Raw genomic sequence first — 17,288 nt, 5'->3', positions numbered from 1 at the left:
TTCAATGTCACTATGTACCTAAAATATTACTGTGAACAGTTTGTAATTCACTTTGGTCGTAATAAAAATTATTAAAAAATAACTAAGAAGAAAGGATAAAAGAAAGGCTGGGGGTCAGGATCCAAGTGGTCTTGGCCACATTGGTGGGGAAATAAATAAGGATTGAACTAAATATCCACGCCAAAGTCAATGACATTAGAATCAAGAGACCTATATGTTAACAATCTAAACTTAAAGAGAGCTATTACATTGGCAGGCCAGGGTCAAAGGGTGGAGGTATAGGATGCACTTTGGGGCCATTCACAGAGGGAAGTTGACACTGGTGATGGGAATGGCCCTGACTCATTGTATATCTCAAGTTCAATTATGAAAGATTCTATTGATCACAATTGTTTCAATAAAATATAATTAAAAAAAAACAGAAAAAAATGATTACTCCTTGAAGGCCTGGGGAATCATATAGGATGCCAGTGATCGGGTTGGATGGCTGTATGCAACGAAAACGCCTTACTTGCTGTACTATCATTTCAGTCCCCAAAACACAGGTTTTCTTCTTGAACATGCTCTTTGACACAAGTTTTAGCTGTAATTCTTTTGACATGACATTAAAAGCACAAGCAAAGAAAAGCAAAAGTATAAAAATGTAGCATATTTCTGCATATCAAATAAAGCAAGAAAAGGAACCTGTAAAATTATAAGGTGGTTTAAGACTGTGTGCAGATAAGAACTAAAATATACGAAGTAATAACCAAAATTATATTTTAAATAGGTAATAAAAATGAACAGATGTTTTTTCCAAAACATCTTCCTTGTTTGAATGTGCTCATAAAAAAGTATTCAGTATTATTGATAATTAGGGAAATACAAATTGAAAAAATATTGAACAAGCTTGAATTAGAATTACAGAGTTACTTAGTACATTTCAGGCATATATTGTTCCAACATCAATCCCTTCACCAGTGTCCACCTCTCTCACCATTTTCCCTACCACCGAAGTCCCTTTTGCTTCCACCAATGTCCTAGTGCTCCCTTCCCTAATTTCCAGAGCCAGCCATGGTCAGTGGAAAGCATTACTCTGAAGCCCATTCCTCCTGTTCTTTGTTTCTAGTGCCTTTGGGAATTTGCTATTGCCTTATGAAAGAAGTTTCTGTATATCCCATATATAAGACTGTCACTCTCCTGCTGACTTATTACTCAGCATAATACTCTTCAGATTTATCCACACAGCAGTAAACTGTATGGTTTTTCATCTTATATGTACCATAGTTTCTTTGTCCAGTTATCTATTCTTGTTGTTTCCAGTGCTGGCTATTGTAAATAGTGCTGCAATAAATATAGGAGAACAGATGCCTTTTCTAGATTGTGCTTTTGATCCCTTGGGTATATTCCAAGGAGTAGAATTGCTGGGTTGTATGGAAGCTCAATTCTTAGTTTGCATATAAAATTATAATATAATGAAAAATATAACTTGTGTTAAAATGACCTTATTGATGATAACAAGAAATAAGAGAATTACAAAGGATGTGGCAGAAGGAAGCCCTCTGCATTGTTGGTGAGTGTATACTGATATGACACCTACGGAAAACAGCATGAGAGTTCCTCAACATTAAATTGTTATCACATGATCCATTAACACTTCAGTGTTAGGCTCCACATGCTATAATCCTGACCCAGGAAAGAAAGTCTGGAGCAGGAGATACTGCAGGAAATAAAGAAGCCCTCTGCACTGTTGGTGAGTGTATACTGATATGGCACCTACGGAAAACAGCATGAGAGTTCCTCAACATTAAATTGTTATCACATGATCCATTAACACTTCAGTGTTAGGCTCCACATGTTATAATCCTGACCCAGGAAAGAAAGTCTGGAGCAGGAGTTACTGCAGGAAATAAACCAGGGAAAGCTTGAAAAGATGAAATACACATGTGGTTGGTAGCTTTCTATTTTCTCAAGCAAGAGAAAAAGAACTACTTGCCAGAACTGCAATTTTGATTAAGTACAAGACCACCTTTAGGTGGGGAGTAAGGACAAAAGGTCTATCTATCTTGAGCCAGAACTGCCCAGGAATATTTTAGACATGTAGAGCAAGATAGTTAGTAGGAAAATCTGTTTTGGGTGAAACCAAGTTGTAAACAGATACAAAGAAACTAGGGATTTTCTTTGTTTTGGGTGAAACCAAGTTTTAAGTTATAAACAATTCCCCCTTTGCTGTATACTGAAATGCAGAAATATGAAATAAATTAGAATAGATTGTGTTCCAAAGTTCTCCACAAGAAATGAGAACCCCCAAATAGAAGCTGTAAAAGTGGCTGTTATTTTGCATATCCATGGTAAAAAAAATGAGGAAATAAAAATAAATTTTAGCCTAGATAGGAGCAGGGTAGCCTTTCCCAGGAATTATTCGTTCATACAAGCCAACTGCAGGCTCCAAATCGATCAATCCAGAGATATTTTCTTCTAGGTCTTGGGAAAAGTACAAGGTTCTCTCTCCATCTTCTCTTTGGTGGCTCTCATTGATAGGCACTGCATTAGAGTCCTTCAGCTCTCACAAGCCCTATGTCATTGTTTGGGCATCATGAGTATACAAGTCATTTCCAGATCATCATGAAGCATGCTCTGGTATCAAGCTGTAGCCAGGGTGGAGCAAAGCTTGTCCCTGATTCCTTTTGTCAGGGTGGCTGGCTAGAAACAAGCCCTTGATTTTGGTGATAGGACTTAAAGTTTGGGAGTATACAACCAATAACAGAGCAACTGAAGCTTAAATGAAGTCAGCATAGCAGACATTCAGGGTAAAGGTATACCTACAACATATTAATTTTGGAGTTCCTATTCTTGATATGCAGGAACCTCTCTCATAAGATTTCCCCATTTTACGGGATCTATGCAAAAAAAAGGTATGCCACAAGGTAGATCCTTTATATTTTTATTATAATATAATATATATGAATAATTACAATAATATAATACCAGGGGACTATGGTTAAATTGTATTTAACTATCTATGATTAGATTGTAGTAACTTCTTGGATGAAGTTGTCATACTCTTAAGTCCAAGATACACAGGTATAGAAACAACACTGTTCTTCAAGTAGATACATATACTGTTTAACAAGTACAAAGAAACAACAAAGTTCCTCAATAAAGAAATATACAATAAAAATACACATAAAGAAATGCATATATCCACTTTAGTCCATTGTACCTAAATTCAAGATGGGTAGAATCTGGATTACTGCTTCAGCTGAAGTGATGTGCCAATAAAGGATAGTCAAGGAGGCAGAAGATATGTCCTGCAGCTGTCAGATTGAATCACAGGCCAAGACCAGTTCCCAAACCAGGCCCACTCAAAAAGTTGATTCTGGGGGCATGCGAGACTGGGACATTGCTCAAACATACAGGGGTGTTGAGCTTTAGGAGAAATGAGGTTTAATGAAGGAATTAAACAAAAACAGAATAAATGAGCATAAGGAAAATAGAAAAAGTTTTGCCCTTCAACAGGAGAGCAGGAGGAATGTAGAAGGAGTAAGTACAACAAAGACATTATGCATGACACAGATGAACACTCAACATCCCGATACTTGAAGACTGTGGCCCAACTGGTCTCAGCGCCCCAAGTCTGACCCAGGTGAGAAACTTTTGGGGGGGGTTTGGGGGAGTCACACCCGGCGGTGCTCAGGGGTTACTCCTGGCTGTCTGCTCAGAAATAGCTCCTGGCAGGAACAGGGGACCATATGGGACACCGGGATTCGAACCAACCACCTTTGGTCCTGGATCGGCTGCTTGCAAGGCAAACGCCGCTGTGCTATCTCCTCGGGCACAGGTGAGAAATTTTTAAGATTATATTCTTTTGAGTCCCCAGACATGGAAAGCAACTGGCACCTGGCCTACAGCTCAGAAGGGAATTGTCAGGAGGGCTAGCCAGCAGTGTGGCAAGTTCCCCTAGTCTCCAAGAGGGGGAAAATGACCAGAGCCCAGCCTGCATCCCCGAAGAGAACCAGAAGTGGGATGATCAGCAGTGTGGCAAGCTCTCCCAGTAAACAGGAGGTGGAAACAGCAGACAGGCTAAACAGTAGTGTGGCAGATCCCCCAGTACTCCAGAGATGGCAAGCAACCAGCACCCACATTCAACCCTGAAGTAAAACCAGCAGGAGTAATGACAGTGATATGGCAAGTTCCTCCAGTCCTCTGGAGTCAGCAAGTAACCAGGGCCCATAGCCCTGAAGGGAACCAGTATGACGGCCGATTAGTGGCATGGTGAGCTCCCCCAACCCCAGTCCAAGGTGCATGCATTTCCTGTATTTAATGAACCCTAGAACAACACATAGAAAATACCACACTGCAAAGGACACAATGGGGAAACAACACAGAACACTACCATAATGATGGTAATTCTGCAGACCCAACCAATGCTATCCCCTATATATAGCCTCTCCAATAAAGACTTTAGAGAAGAAATCTGGAGAATGCTCAAAGAACTCAAAGGAACCATGGAACAAACCGAATGACCACAAATAAGAAACCAGAGAATATGAAAGTAGAATGAGGAAACTTCAAATAAAAAGAACAAGACTAGCAAACTTGGTAGGTGAAATGAAAACTTCACTGCAAAGCCTCTCCAACATGGTGGCTGAGAACAGAATCAGTAAGCTGGAAGAGGAGATGAATAGAAACTACATACTAGAAAAAATATTGGAAAAGAGCTATAAACAAAAGATCATACAATGAAAAAATCCTCAAGTAATGTGAATAGATGAATACAGATGTCTGGGATAAACTCAAAAGAAACAACATAAGAATAATTGGAGTCCCAGAGACCTAGGAAAAAAATCACCTTGAAGGAAAAACTGAAGGACAATGTAGAGAAATTGCCAAATGTAAAGACTGTATGTAACCAAATCCTGCATGTACAAAGACTACCAGATAAAAGAGATCCAAAGAAAAGCATCCCAAGACACTTCTTTGTTACAATTACAAATAACATAGAGGAATACTGAAGGCAGCAAGATCAAAAAGGGAAATTACATACAAAGGAACATCCTTAAAATATATAGCAGATTTGTCACAAGAAACCCTCAAAGCCCAAATGCAGTGTGATATATAGTGACAAAGCTCAATAAAATAAATGCTGAGTCAAGAGTACTTTACTCAGCCATACTAACATTCAGGATTGAAGGAAAGATACAGTTTGACAGATAGACAACAGCCGAGAAATTTTACAGACTCAAAAATAACCTTAAAAGAATAACAGCTAAAGGTCTACATAAAAACAAGGCAGACCCAACAAACATAAAAAAATGACAGACACTAAATACCATGACAATCATCTCTCTGAATGTCAATGGAATAAATGCACTAGTTAAGGGACACAGAGTGGCAAAATGGATCAAGAAGCTGAATCCAACATTTGCTGCCTATAAGAAATACACCTGAATAGTTGAAACAAACATAGATTTAAAGTCAAAGGTTAGAAAACAATCATTCACACAAATAACTTTCTTTGAAAGGCTTAAGTTGCTATACTAATATCAGATGACACAGACTTTACACATAAAAGGCTATAATGGACAAAGATGGACATTTCTTAATAATCAAAGATATGTAACAAAAAGAAATCATACTCCTAAACATAAAAGGTATTAAGGGGCAGAGATGAACATTTTTTAATAATCAAGGGATATGTGTAACAAGAAGAAAACACGAGGCTGGTGAAGTGGCGCTAGAGGTTAGGTGTCTGCCTTGCAAGCGCTAGCCAAGGAAGGACCTCGGTTCTATCCCCTGGCATCCCATATGGTCCTCCCAAGCCAGGGGCCATTTCTGAGTGCTTAGCCAGGAGTAACCCCTGAGCATCAAACGGGTGTGGCCCAAAACAAAACAAAAAACAAAAACAAAAAACAAAAAAAAGAAGAAAACATACTCCTAAACATAATCATACCCAAAGAAGAACCAGAAAAATATATAAAACAATTGCAGATAGATTTGAAGGAAGAACTCAATAGCAACAAAATGGGAGACTTTAACACAGACTTGTCACCCCTTGATAGGTGAACCAGACTAAAAACCCAACAAAAATATATTGGTTCTGAAGGGAGAAATGGAAGATAGTAGCTTAGTAGATATATAGGGCTCTCTATCCCCAGCAAATTGGTTACATATTCTCCAATGCACATGAGTCATTATCCAAGTTAGACTATATTATATACTGGCCCATAAAACATACCTCCATAAAGTAAAGAAGATAGAAAGTGTAAAAATTACCATCTCAGATCATGATGCACTGAAATTGGAATTGAACTGCAAACAGACACACAGAAAAAATGTTAACACCTGGAAATAAAACTGCTCACTACTGAACAATCAGTGGGTCAGAGACAAAATTAAATAGGAAATCAAGATTCTTGGAAACATACTAAATGAAGACATTTATATATGTTTTATATATTTTTCTGGTCCTTCTTTGGGTATGATTATGTTTAGGAGTGTTTTCTTCTTTTTTTTTTTTTGTTTTTTGTTTCTTTGTTTTGTTTTGGACCACAAATTCCAGAATTTGTGGACACAGCAAAAGTAGTACTGAGGAAAAATTATAGTTCTGTAAGTACTTATCAGGAAGGAAGAAGGGGCCTTCATTAATAACTTATTGGGACAGCTTATAAATTTGGAAAGTGATACACAAAATGAATCAAAAATAGGCATACAGAAGGAAATAATAATGCTCAGAGCAGAAATTAATGAATTAGAAATTCAGAAAACAATCTGAAAGATCAATGAAAGCAAGAGTTAGTTCTTTGAAAAAATAACATGATCAATGAACCATTAGAAAAATGCATAAAAGAAAGGGAAACTTAATAAACTGAATTAGAAATGAAAAGGGGAGATTACTACATATACTACAGAAATTCAAAGCATAATCAGAGATTACTTTGAGAAAATCTATGCCACAAAACATGAGAACCTGGAAGAACAACTAATATAACAGCCTAAGGTTAAACCAAGATGATCTGGCATGTCTGAACACACTTATTACTATTGAAAGAATCAAAATGGTAATCAAAAGTCTTCCTAAAAATAAAAACCCAGCCTAGATGGATTCTCTAGTGAATTCTTTCAAATATTGCAAGAGAACCTACTGCCAATCATTTTCAGGCTCTTCCAGGAAATTGAAGGAACAGAACCAGTCCCAAATAGTTTTTACCATACTAATATCACCCTAATAAAAAAAAGTAGACTGTTGCCTCACAAAAGAGAACTGGACAAATATTCTTGATGAACACAGTGCAAAGATCCTCAACAAAATCCTAGCAAATAGCATTCAACATATAATCAAGAAGGTTATGCACCTTGACCACATAGAATTCATTTCAGAGATTCAAGGATTGTTTAACATTTACAATTCAATTAAGATAATACATCATATCAACCGAAGGAAAAATAAAAACATATGATTATACCAATAGATGAAAGAAAAAAGTTTATAAATTCCAGTATCTCTGCATGATAAAAACTCTCAAGATAGGACTGGAAGGAACTTTTCTCGATATATTAAAGGCCATTTACCACAGCCCATGTCAAATATTTTACTCAATGGGGATAAACTGAAAGACTTTACCCTAAAGTATGTCAAAGACAAGGTTGTCTCCCCTTACCACTCCCTATTCAACATAGTACTAGTATTTCTTGCCATCAAAATTAGGCAAGAAAAAGATAATTGAGTGCATTCAGATAGGAAAGGAAGAAGTAAAACCCTGTAGGTGATATATACTATATTTAGAAAATTCTAAAAACTCAACCAAAGAGCATCTAGAAATAGATTTGTATAGTAAAATGGCAGGCAATAAAATTAACACACAAAAACATATGGCATTTTATATACAAGTGATGAAAGAGAAGAAATAGATTTTAAAAATAATGCCATTCACAATGATAACACAGACATTAACATACTTTGGAGTCAACTTAACTAAAGAGGTGAAGAACTTATTTAAAATAACCTACAAAACACTGCTTCAAGAAATAAAAGAGGAACAAGGAAATGGAAACATGTAACCTATTCATGGATTCAGAGGATTAACATTATTAAAATAGCAATAATTTCCAAAGCACTGTATGAATTTAATGCAATCCCTCTAAGGATACCTATGACATTCTTCAAATATATGTATCAAACATTGCAGAAATTCATTCAGAACAACACATGCCCACAAATAGCTAAAGAAACCCTTAGAAAAAATAAGATGGGAGGCATCACTTTTACTAACTTTAAATTATATTACAAAGTCATAGTCATTATAACAGCATGGTACTGGAATAATGACAGACCCTTAGAGCAATGGAATAGAATTTGGTATTCAGAGAATGACACAAAAAAATCAATAATCTTTGATAAAGGGGCAGCAAACACAAGATGGAGCAAGGAAAGCCTCTTTTACAAGTGATGTTGGGACAACTGGCCTTCCACATGCAAAAAAAAAAAAAAGTGAACTCAGATCTCTAACACCATACAAAAAAGTTAAATCAAATGGTTTTAAAGAGCTTGATATCAGAGATATATAGAAGAAAACATAGAAAAACATTCAAGGACACTGAGACTAAAGATATCTTCAAGGAGGAAACATCAATGGCAAAATAAGTGTAAATTGAAACAAATTGGACTACATTAAACTGAGAAGTTTCTGTACTTCAAAGGAAACAGTGACTAGGATACAAAGGCTACCTACCCATGGAATGAGAGAAACTATTCACCCAATATTCATCAAATAAGGGGTTAATAGATAAGATATACAAGACACTGATATAACTTACCAAGAAAAAAGCATCTAACCCCATCAGAAATGGGGAGAAATAGACATTTGCTCAAAAAAGAAACAGATGACCAAAAGGCACATGATAAGATGTTCCACATCACTAATCATCAGGAAGATGCAAATCAAAACAACAATAAGGTATCATCTCATGCCACAGAGACTAGCACACATCAAAAATAACTAGAATAACCAGTGGAGAAAGGAACTCTTATTAACTGCTGGTGGGAATGTAGAGTGATTCAGTGTTTTTGGAAACAATATGAATATTCCTCAAAAAACTGGAAATTGAGCTCCCATATAATCCAGCAATACCACTCCTAGGTACTCTAGGAACACAAAAATACAATACAAAAATGCACTCTGCACTCTTATATTTATTACAGCACTATAACAGCAACGATCTGGAAACTATACAGGTACCTGGCACAGAGGAGTGGCTAAAGAAACTGTGGTACCTCTATTCAATGAAATATTATACAACTGTTAGGAAAAATGAAGCATAATATTTGCCTATATATGGATAGACATGGAAAATATTTAGTGAGTGAAATGAGTCAGAGGGTGAGGAATAGACACAGTCTCACTCATTTGTGGGAAATAAGAAAATGAATGACAGTATGGTAATAATATCCAAAGATAATAGAGAAGAAGTACATTGAGTGGTGAACACAGTTAAGAGTCCTAAATGTGGGGCCGAAGTGACAGCATATTGGTAGGGCATTTGCCTTGCACATGGCTGACCCAGGATGGACCTGGGTTCGATCCCTGGTGCCCCATATGGTCCACCAAGCCAGGAGCAATTTCTGAGTGCATAGCCAGGAGTAACTCCTGAATATCACCAGGATATCACCTGAATATCCCCAAAACAAAATAAACAAACAAACAAAAAAGAGTCCTAACTGTACTGACAGCTACAATGACAATGATAGTGGAAGAGAGAAATAGAATGCCTGTCCCAAAGACAGATGAGGTGGATGAGAAGAGAAATGGGAAACAATGGTGGTGGGAAAGTTACACTGGTGAAAAACTGTGTACATTAGATGACTGAAACCCAACTACAAACATTTCTGTAACCACGGTGATCAAATAAATTTAAGATAGAAATAAAACAGCACAGATAAATAGTAGTTATATAAATGTGGCCACCACACATACACACATGCATATCTGATTGATCAAAATGTTACAGTTGTATAACTGATCTGTGTAGGTTGGCAAATGGAACAAAGCGCTGCATTAACATAAATCCGGCAAGAAAGGTGGTGAGATTTAAAGCCAGTTGCTGTTGTCCCTAATTCCTAGGAATCACTACTGGTGAGGGTAGACTTGGCTGTAAGAGCATCATAGGTGAGATTGTGCATATACAAACCAACTGGCTTTTCCATATCTTGTAGTAAACATATCATAAAATCTTTTTTAATAAGTTGCTAAGCATTCTTATACTGAGCATTGTAATATGAATCTTGAACACAGTACTGTAATCTGAGATTAAAGTATCCAGGTTCCTTTTCCATAAACTTCTTGAACAAAAACATTAGAACATCGTTGCAGACATACTTAGATTAAAAATAAGTTGCTGAACATTTTAAATGAGAACTGTAAAAAGATTACAGCACCTAGCACTGTTACCAGTCTAGAATGTCCAAGTTCCCTTCCACAGATTCTTTAACAAATACATTAGAAAATAGTTGCAGATATACTTAGATTGAAAATAATTTACTGAACATACTAATAATGAGAACTGGAAGAGTCTAGAGCAGTGAGCACTATAATGAGTCTAGAGCACCTATTCCCTTTCCATAGACTTTTTATTAACAAATATATTGAAATATAGTTGCAGATATATTTAGAAAATAAGTTGCTACAACATTCTTACAATAAGCACTGTAACAAGAGTTTAGAGCACAAAGCTCTGAAATGCAAGTCCAGAGCATCCAAACTCCTTTTCTGTGGGCTTCTTTGAATAAAAATATTAGACTGTTGTAGTCAATTTGAAAATAACTCGTGAGAACTTTCTTAAGAGCACTGTAATAAGAGTTTAGAGCATTCAAATTCCTTTTCGATAGACTCCTGTGGACTAAAACAGCAGATTAAAGAAACCATACTTGATTTGAAAATAAGTTATGTGGCTAAATCAATTGCACTTGGTCCCATGAGTATAAAAGAGGATATAAGCTGGTGAGGATTTCAGAGAAGAGGTAGGGATATCTGAAACTCCATTGTCATCTAACTTAAACCAGCAATGTCTTGCTGCATTTACAATAGGCAGTATAGTCTCCTCCATCCAGTCTATAAGAGTGGTTAGACACAGACAATAAATTATATTTCTTTGAATTGTTCTTTTAATCAATAACATACTGTGGCAAGTAAAGATTTTCTAAGGAAAAGTCCATGTCTGTAATTTTTGTTTTTACCTACCATCATAGAAAAAAATGTTTCATTGTACTAAAAGCACAAGTGGTAACTTCCAAATTTCTGTATTTTTAAAGAATCCCATTGAACTCTTCAATGACTGCAGTAAAAGCAGTTGTTATCTGTTAGTTTTTCTTCTTTGGAAAAATAACATAAGTTAATCCTGTGTATATTTACTTGCAGATGCTAGTGGCAGAGATAGCTGCATCTAGGCTACAGATAGGCTATGACAGGCTGGATTAGACTTTTTGTCATAGGTGAGGTACTGGACTGCAGATTTTAACTGACCCTTAAAAAAGTCTAACAAAGGGCCCAGAGAGATAGCACAGCAGCGTTTGCCTTGCAAGCAGCCGATCCAGGACCAAAGGTGGTTGTTTGGAATCCCGGTGTCCCATAGGGTCCCCCGTGCCTGCCAGGAGCTATTTCTGAGCAGCCAGTCAGGAGTAACCCCTGAGCACCGCAGGGTGTGGCCCAAAACAAAAACAAAAACAAAACAAAAAAGTCTGAACAAAATAGACTCATTGAGGTGCTTGTTTTCAAGCCATCAAGATTTTCTTTATCTTCTTTTCTGACTATCTTCTTTGTTCAGGTCTTCATGGAGGCCATTCATCAGGAATAGAAGCAGTTCATGTGAATCTTTTTGGCTATATCCTGCAAACTGATCACTGATTTTTCCCAACGGTTATTTTAAAATCATTTGAACTGATATACCTATACTCTCTTGCCCAGGGGGTTTTATAATTAGGCAAAATTCTTCTGCTACTTTACCTTTATGTTCCAACAGATTCGATCTACTATATTCCTGGCAATAGTTTCAGTTGAAATAATCAGCGAAACATAGAGCATAATACAGGGACTGTAATATTGAGCTCATGTAACCAGTATTTCCTATATTACTAAGTCCAATGAGAATCAGTTCCTCCAAAATCAGGACTGAAATTTTGAATGTGATTACTCCTAATCCTTGTCATCTCTGCTTTAGGGTGACATGTTGGCTTGTTATTCTGATTACATGTTGGAGTTTCTATTGGTTTCCTTTTACCTTCCCCTTGAAGAACCTCTGTTGTACCTAGTGATGAGCATGAATGCTTCAGTTCAGAGGGTTCCATATCCTGCTCAACAGGAATCTATGGCTTTGTTTTTGTTTTTATTATCTGTAAGAATTCTGCTTGATGAGATGTAATGGGACCCAGAATTTCTTGCTGGAGCTGCCATCTGTAGAAATATAAGCATATCCTTTTCCTCAAATAAGGTTACCTGCTATCCATTTTTTGTCATTTTATTACCCAAATAGGTGAATTATTTTTTGTCTGTACATCTTCTCAAAAGTGTCATTTGCCATTAGTAGGGCTATCGTAGGGGTAAATTAAAGAAATTTATTAAAATAATGTTAGGAATAAGCAATCAAGTGTAGACATACCTCCTTTTCCATATTTTAATAGCTGAGTTTCGAAGGTTCTCTGAGCATGTTCAATGATGGCTTGTCCCTGAGGACTGTATAGGATACTGGTGACATGTTTAACCTGCCATTCTTTACAGAAGGATTGAAAGGTATTACTTGTGTAGGCTAGGTCATTATCAGTTTTGATAATGGCAGAAAACATTGTAACAAAGAGAAATAAATAGCTTTCACTCTTTCAGAAGTCATAAGGACAGCCCATATAAAATGAGAATAAATGTCAACTACTACTCCTATGAAGAAGAGGTTTGTTTGTAAAGGTTAATAGGTGTAATATCCATCTGCCACAATTCATTTGTATTCAGCCTTGGGGTTTATTTCTGACTATATGTGGTACACAGTGTAATGGAGCATAGATATGACATGTGAAAAGGATCTGTCTGGTTTGCCTACATGGAATGTGAAAATGCACATGAAGGTTGTGGGCATTTGTGTGTAGAGGCTCGATGCTCTTCTACAGGTGATGTCAAAACAGACTGTCAGGTGATAAGCAATCTCATTTTCTTGAGCTACTGGCTCAGGGAGGCCAGCATGATATCTTACATGAGTGATGAAAATGGGTTATGAATACCGTTGTTAAAGGGTTTATTGGCTTCAGTAATTACTGAACAACATTGTTATAGGAATTTAGGGAGGCAGTGACAATTCCAGGGAAAAGGCAACCATATATGCTGAGTCACTCACTACATTACATGGGCCTGGCACATAAGAAAATAATTAAATCAATGTGGTGAATTCCACTTGTTAGGCATACATATAATTTGTAGACACAGTTGTGGTCAGTGAGGATCCAGTGATACCATCAGTCCCTAACAGCCATTTATGTAAAATACCAGAACATCAAGAATGGGAGAAGAACAGATTATCAAAGAAATTTAAAAAAGGCATCTTTTCTGGCCTGGAGAGATAGCACAGCGGCATTTGCCTTGCAAGCAGCCGATCCAGGACCAAAGGTGGTTGGTTCGAATTCCTGTGTCCCATAAGGTCCCCCATGCCTGCCAGGAGCTATTTCTGAGCAGACAGCCAGGAGTAACCCCTGAGCAACACTGGGTGTGGCCCAAACACCAAAAAAAAAAAAAGGCATCTTTTTGAAAAATCAGCTGAAGCATTTTGAAGAGCATTAGTGAGGAGCAAAATTATTAAATTTCCTTTTTTTGGAACAGGCAAGTTTACTATAGATGGGGATCATAGCCCTCTAGGGTATGAGCCTACAGTCTCCCTTTAATTATCAGGGCAGGCAGCTATAAACTCCAAATATGGTACAAATGTGTGAGGCTCTTTATTGTGTAAATAGAGCTATCAAAATAGGCCAGATATTTTAGATATAGCAGCAGTTGGTGATTGGGGCTTAGCAAAGAGCAGTAACCATACTTTTTCTCTAGTAATAAACGTGAAAAGATAGGACTGTTGGAGATGGTACATAAAAAATTCTAATTCCTTTTGTTAGCTTCAGGGCTAACTGCCTTGGGCTATCCAGGGAGAATATCATGGCTTTAATACACCAGGGAATAATGTCACTCACTACTGTGTTGAGGTCTTTCTTCCCAGGTCTCTTTTTGGGGCACCAATGTTAGGTTCAATATGCCATAATCCCACACGGGGAAAAGGGTCTGGAGTAGAGGTTGGCACAGGAAATAAACCAAGCCAAGATTGAGAAGATGAAATACACATGGTTGAGAAGCTTTCTTCTTGTTGAGCAAGAGAGGGAGAGCTGCTAGCAGAACTGCAGTTTTTATTAAGTACCAAGACCACCCCCAAGTGCAGGAGTAAGGACAAAGGGCCTATCTTAAACCAGTCCTGACATGGCATGCTTTAGACATGTAGAACAAGATGGTAAGTAGAAAATCTTTGTTTTGGGTAAAATCAAGTTGTAAACAAAAACAAAGAAACTAGTGATGCTCTTTGTTTAGGATGAAACCAAAGTGTAAGTTGTAAATCAACACTTCAGAATACATGCCTGAAAAAAGTAAAGCAAAGCAGAATAAGAGAATACTCCTCTCACTCCCAAATTAACTGCAATATTATTAACAAAAAAATACAAAAGCAACCTAAAGGTCTGTCAACAAAGGAACAAGAGAACATGTGGCATATATACACAATGCAATATTATTCAATCAGTAACAAAGGACAGCCCTATTGTTGAGAACAACACAGATAAATCTAGATTGCATTATAAAAAGTAAAGTAATTAGGACAGAAGAGAGATGCCATATGAAAATGATTTACATATGAAGTCTAAAGCTGAATCCACAGAAATAGGAAAATTGTAGGTACCAGGATCTGGTCTGGGAAGGTAGGAGAAAGTCTAGCAAGTAGAAGGTGATTACGTTTTAATGATCAAATGTTGTGATTATAGTCAATACTTCAGTGTATTCTGAAAAGTCTCCAAGAGACTGAGCTCAAATATTCTCACTACAAATAGTGTTGACTTTAGAGTTTTAATGAAAGCAATTGTAATTATATGAAATATAGTATAGCTTAAATTTACATAATAAATTTATCAATTACATCTCAATGACAAATAAAAAAGTAAAGACAAAACCCTATAAGACTAGTACACAGTTTAAATACCTAGAAATTCTTTGAGAAAATATAAAAATTACCCTAAGTACTACTTAAATAATTTCATCAGTATCTCTGAATCAAACCTCCGAGTGTGAGGCAGTGATGCTAATTATAGATCTATTATACTATGTAAGACTGTGCAAATCATGAGTACCATAAAAAACTTCTGTTAATATATAAAATAGAAAACTGTAAGAAAGCACATCAGAGATTGTTCTAAATATGATATGGCAATTGTTAGTACAGGTATATTTTTGGTAGATTTTTTTTCACTGTAAGTTTCAATGGGAAGTCTTGGAAGCATATATTTTCTTTAAAATGGTCCTATCTGCTTCACCCATATGGTTGCTTATCATTGATTACTTAAATTATTTTGAAAAACATACCATGACAAATTCACTCAAGTAAAATCCTGTTGAAAATAGTAAAAAATGGTATGCTCTGACAAAACGGACAATATTTATTAGCAATTTAAGAAGCAAAACTATTATTCTAAAGAGCAGAACTGGCCCATAACCTTCAGCATCCAACAATATTGCGAAGTAAAAAAAATATATTTATATATCTATGTATATATATATGTATATATATATTGGCTGACCTTTTTTAGCTACAACTTCACATTATTAAAAAGAAACCCGAATTAAGATAATAGCATTAGTTTTCTGTATGTTAAGGACTAGTACCTGGCTAAAATAATAATATAGAAATTTTTAATGACACATTTTCTAAATTTTATAATTCTGTATTTTGAAAATTTTGGGGGCAAAAATGCAATCACATATTTACATTTTTTACAACCTCTATAAAACAATCAAGTACATTTTGCACTAATGTAAATCACTTTAAAATCATCTTACCTGTGTAAAAAGTATGAACTGAGCAAACTGCCAGGGGAGCATAAAAGCAACATTGGACACACAAAGTGCAATGAAATGCTTTTTATTAAGTTTCGAGTTCCTTGATGGAGAAAATTGGCATCAGTAAGTTTTAACACAAAAATAACCTATCACTACACAGAAAGATATTTCAAAATAATAAACACTAATCATCCTTTATCTTGATACAAAAATTATTGTTTACTTTAAAACTCATTTAACAGAAATAAAAATGCCTGTCACACACAAAAAAAATACAAATTAGGGTTGGAGAGGTAGTACAGTGGCGACCAGGCTAACTAATCCCAGCACCCTATTTGATCTCTTCAGCTCAGCAGAGAGATCCCTAAATGCAGAGCTAGGAGGAAGACTTGAAAGCAGCCACCTGTGGCCCATAAACAAACAAAAACAGAGTTTCCAATAAATATGTTCTATCTACCACATCAGTAAATATTAGACATAAAAGTTTATTTTCTTTTATGTATGACAATACTAATTCAAAACTCCATCAAGATCAGACAGTGAACTGGTATATCAAGGAATTTACCCTGTTCAGTCTTCCCCCCACACAATGGCCATGTTCCATCACAATGGAGGTCTGGGACAAGACAAAGGGTAAGAAGTAACCTCCTTTATGATTGCCATGTAGTACCAGAACCCCAGGAGTGATCCCCAAGTGGAGAGCCAGGAGTAAGCTCTTCCACACCCTTCCCAAAAGGCAATGAAGTATAAGTGATGGTATAGAAATAATTCAAAACTCAGAAAAATCTAAGTAAAAAATTGTAAAATGAAGTTGTTTAAAGCAACAGCTTAAGGAGAATAGTTCTTGCATTATTCTGAATATCACAGTGCCACTGCTTACTAAATTTAAATTATTGACAAAGTTTTTCTGTATCAGTACCTTTTACCAATGAAGACTAGTATCTTTTAGAATTCAAAAAAAGTTCAGATTATATAAAACTTAAATCACGTTTTATATGTTCTTATATGTATTGAACTTTGGTAAATAGAACAAATGACAACATTTTAGAAGCAAAATTTCAAAATTAATACTTTTAGTAACATTGTAATATACATTCATTAATCACTTAATTGCCTTGTTTTTTTTATCAAACACATTACTTTGGTTATGGCAATTGCACTAAAAAATTCTCAGATGTTTACATAATTAGCGCA

General features: G+C 36.1%; 1 protein-coding gene across 1 annotated transcript in view; it reads right to left on the bottom strand.

The window, feature by feature from the left end:
* Nucleotides 1-17,288, bottom strand: part of DPY19L2 (dpy-19 like 2) — a 111,866-nt gene that overhangs the window by 55,535 nt on the left and 39,043 nt on the right. Inside the window, exon 9 of the mRNA XM_049781738.1 lies at nt 16,095-16,194. Coding sequence (XP_049637695.1) covers nt 16,095-16,194 — 100 coding nt within the window. The remainder of the gene's footprint in view (nt 1-16,094; nt 16,195-17,288) is intronic.

This window comes from Suncus etruscus, chromosome 10 (genome assembly GCF_024139225.1).
Source record: "Suncus etruscus isolate mSunEtr1 chromosome 10, mSunEtr1.pri.cur, whole genome shotgun sequence".
Taxonomy (NCBI): Eukaryota; Metazoa; Chordata; class Mammalia; order Eulipotyphla; family Soricidae; genus Suncus; species Suncus etruscus.
The sequence above is the reverse complement of the archived record's forward strand: the minus strand, read 5'-3'. Positions and strand labels throughout refer to the sequence as shown.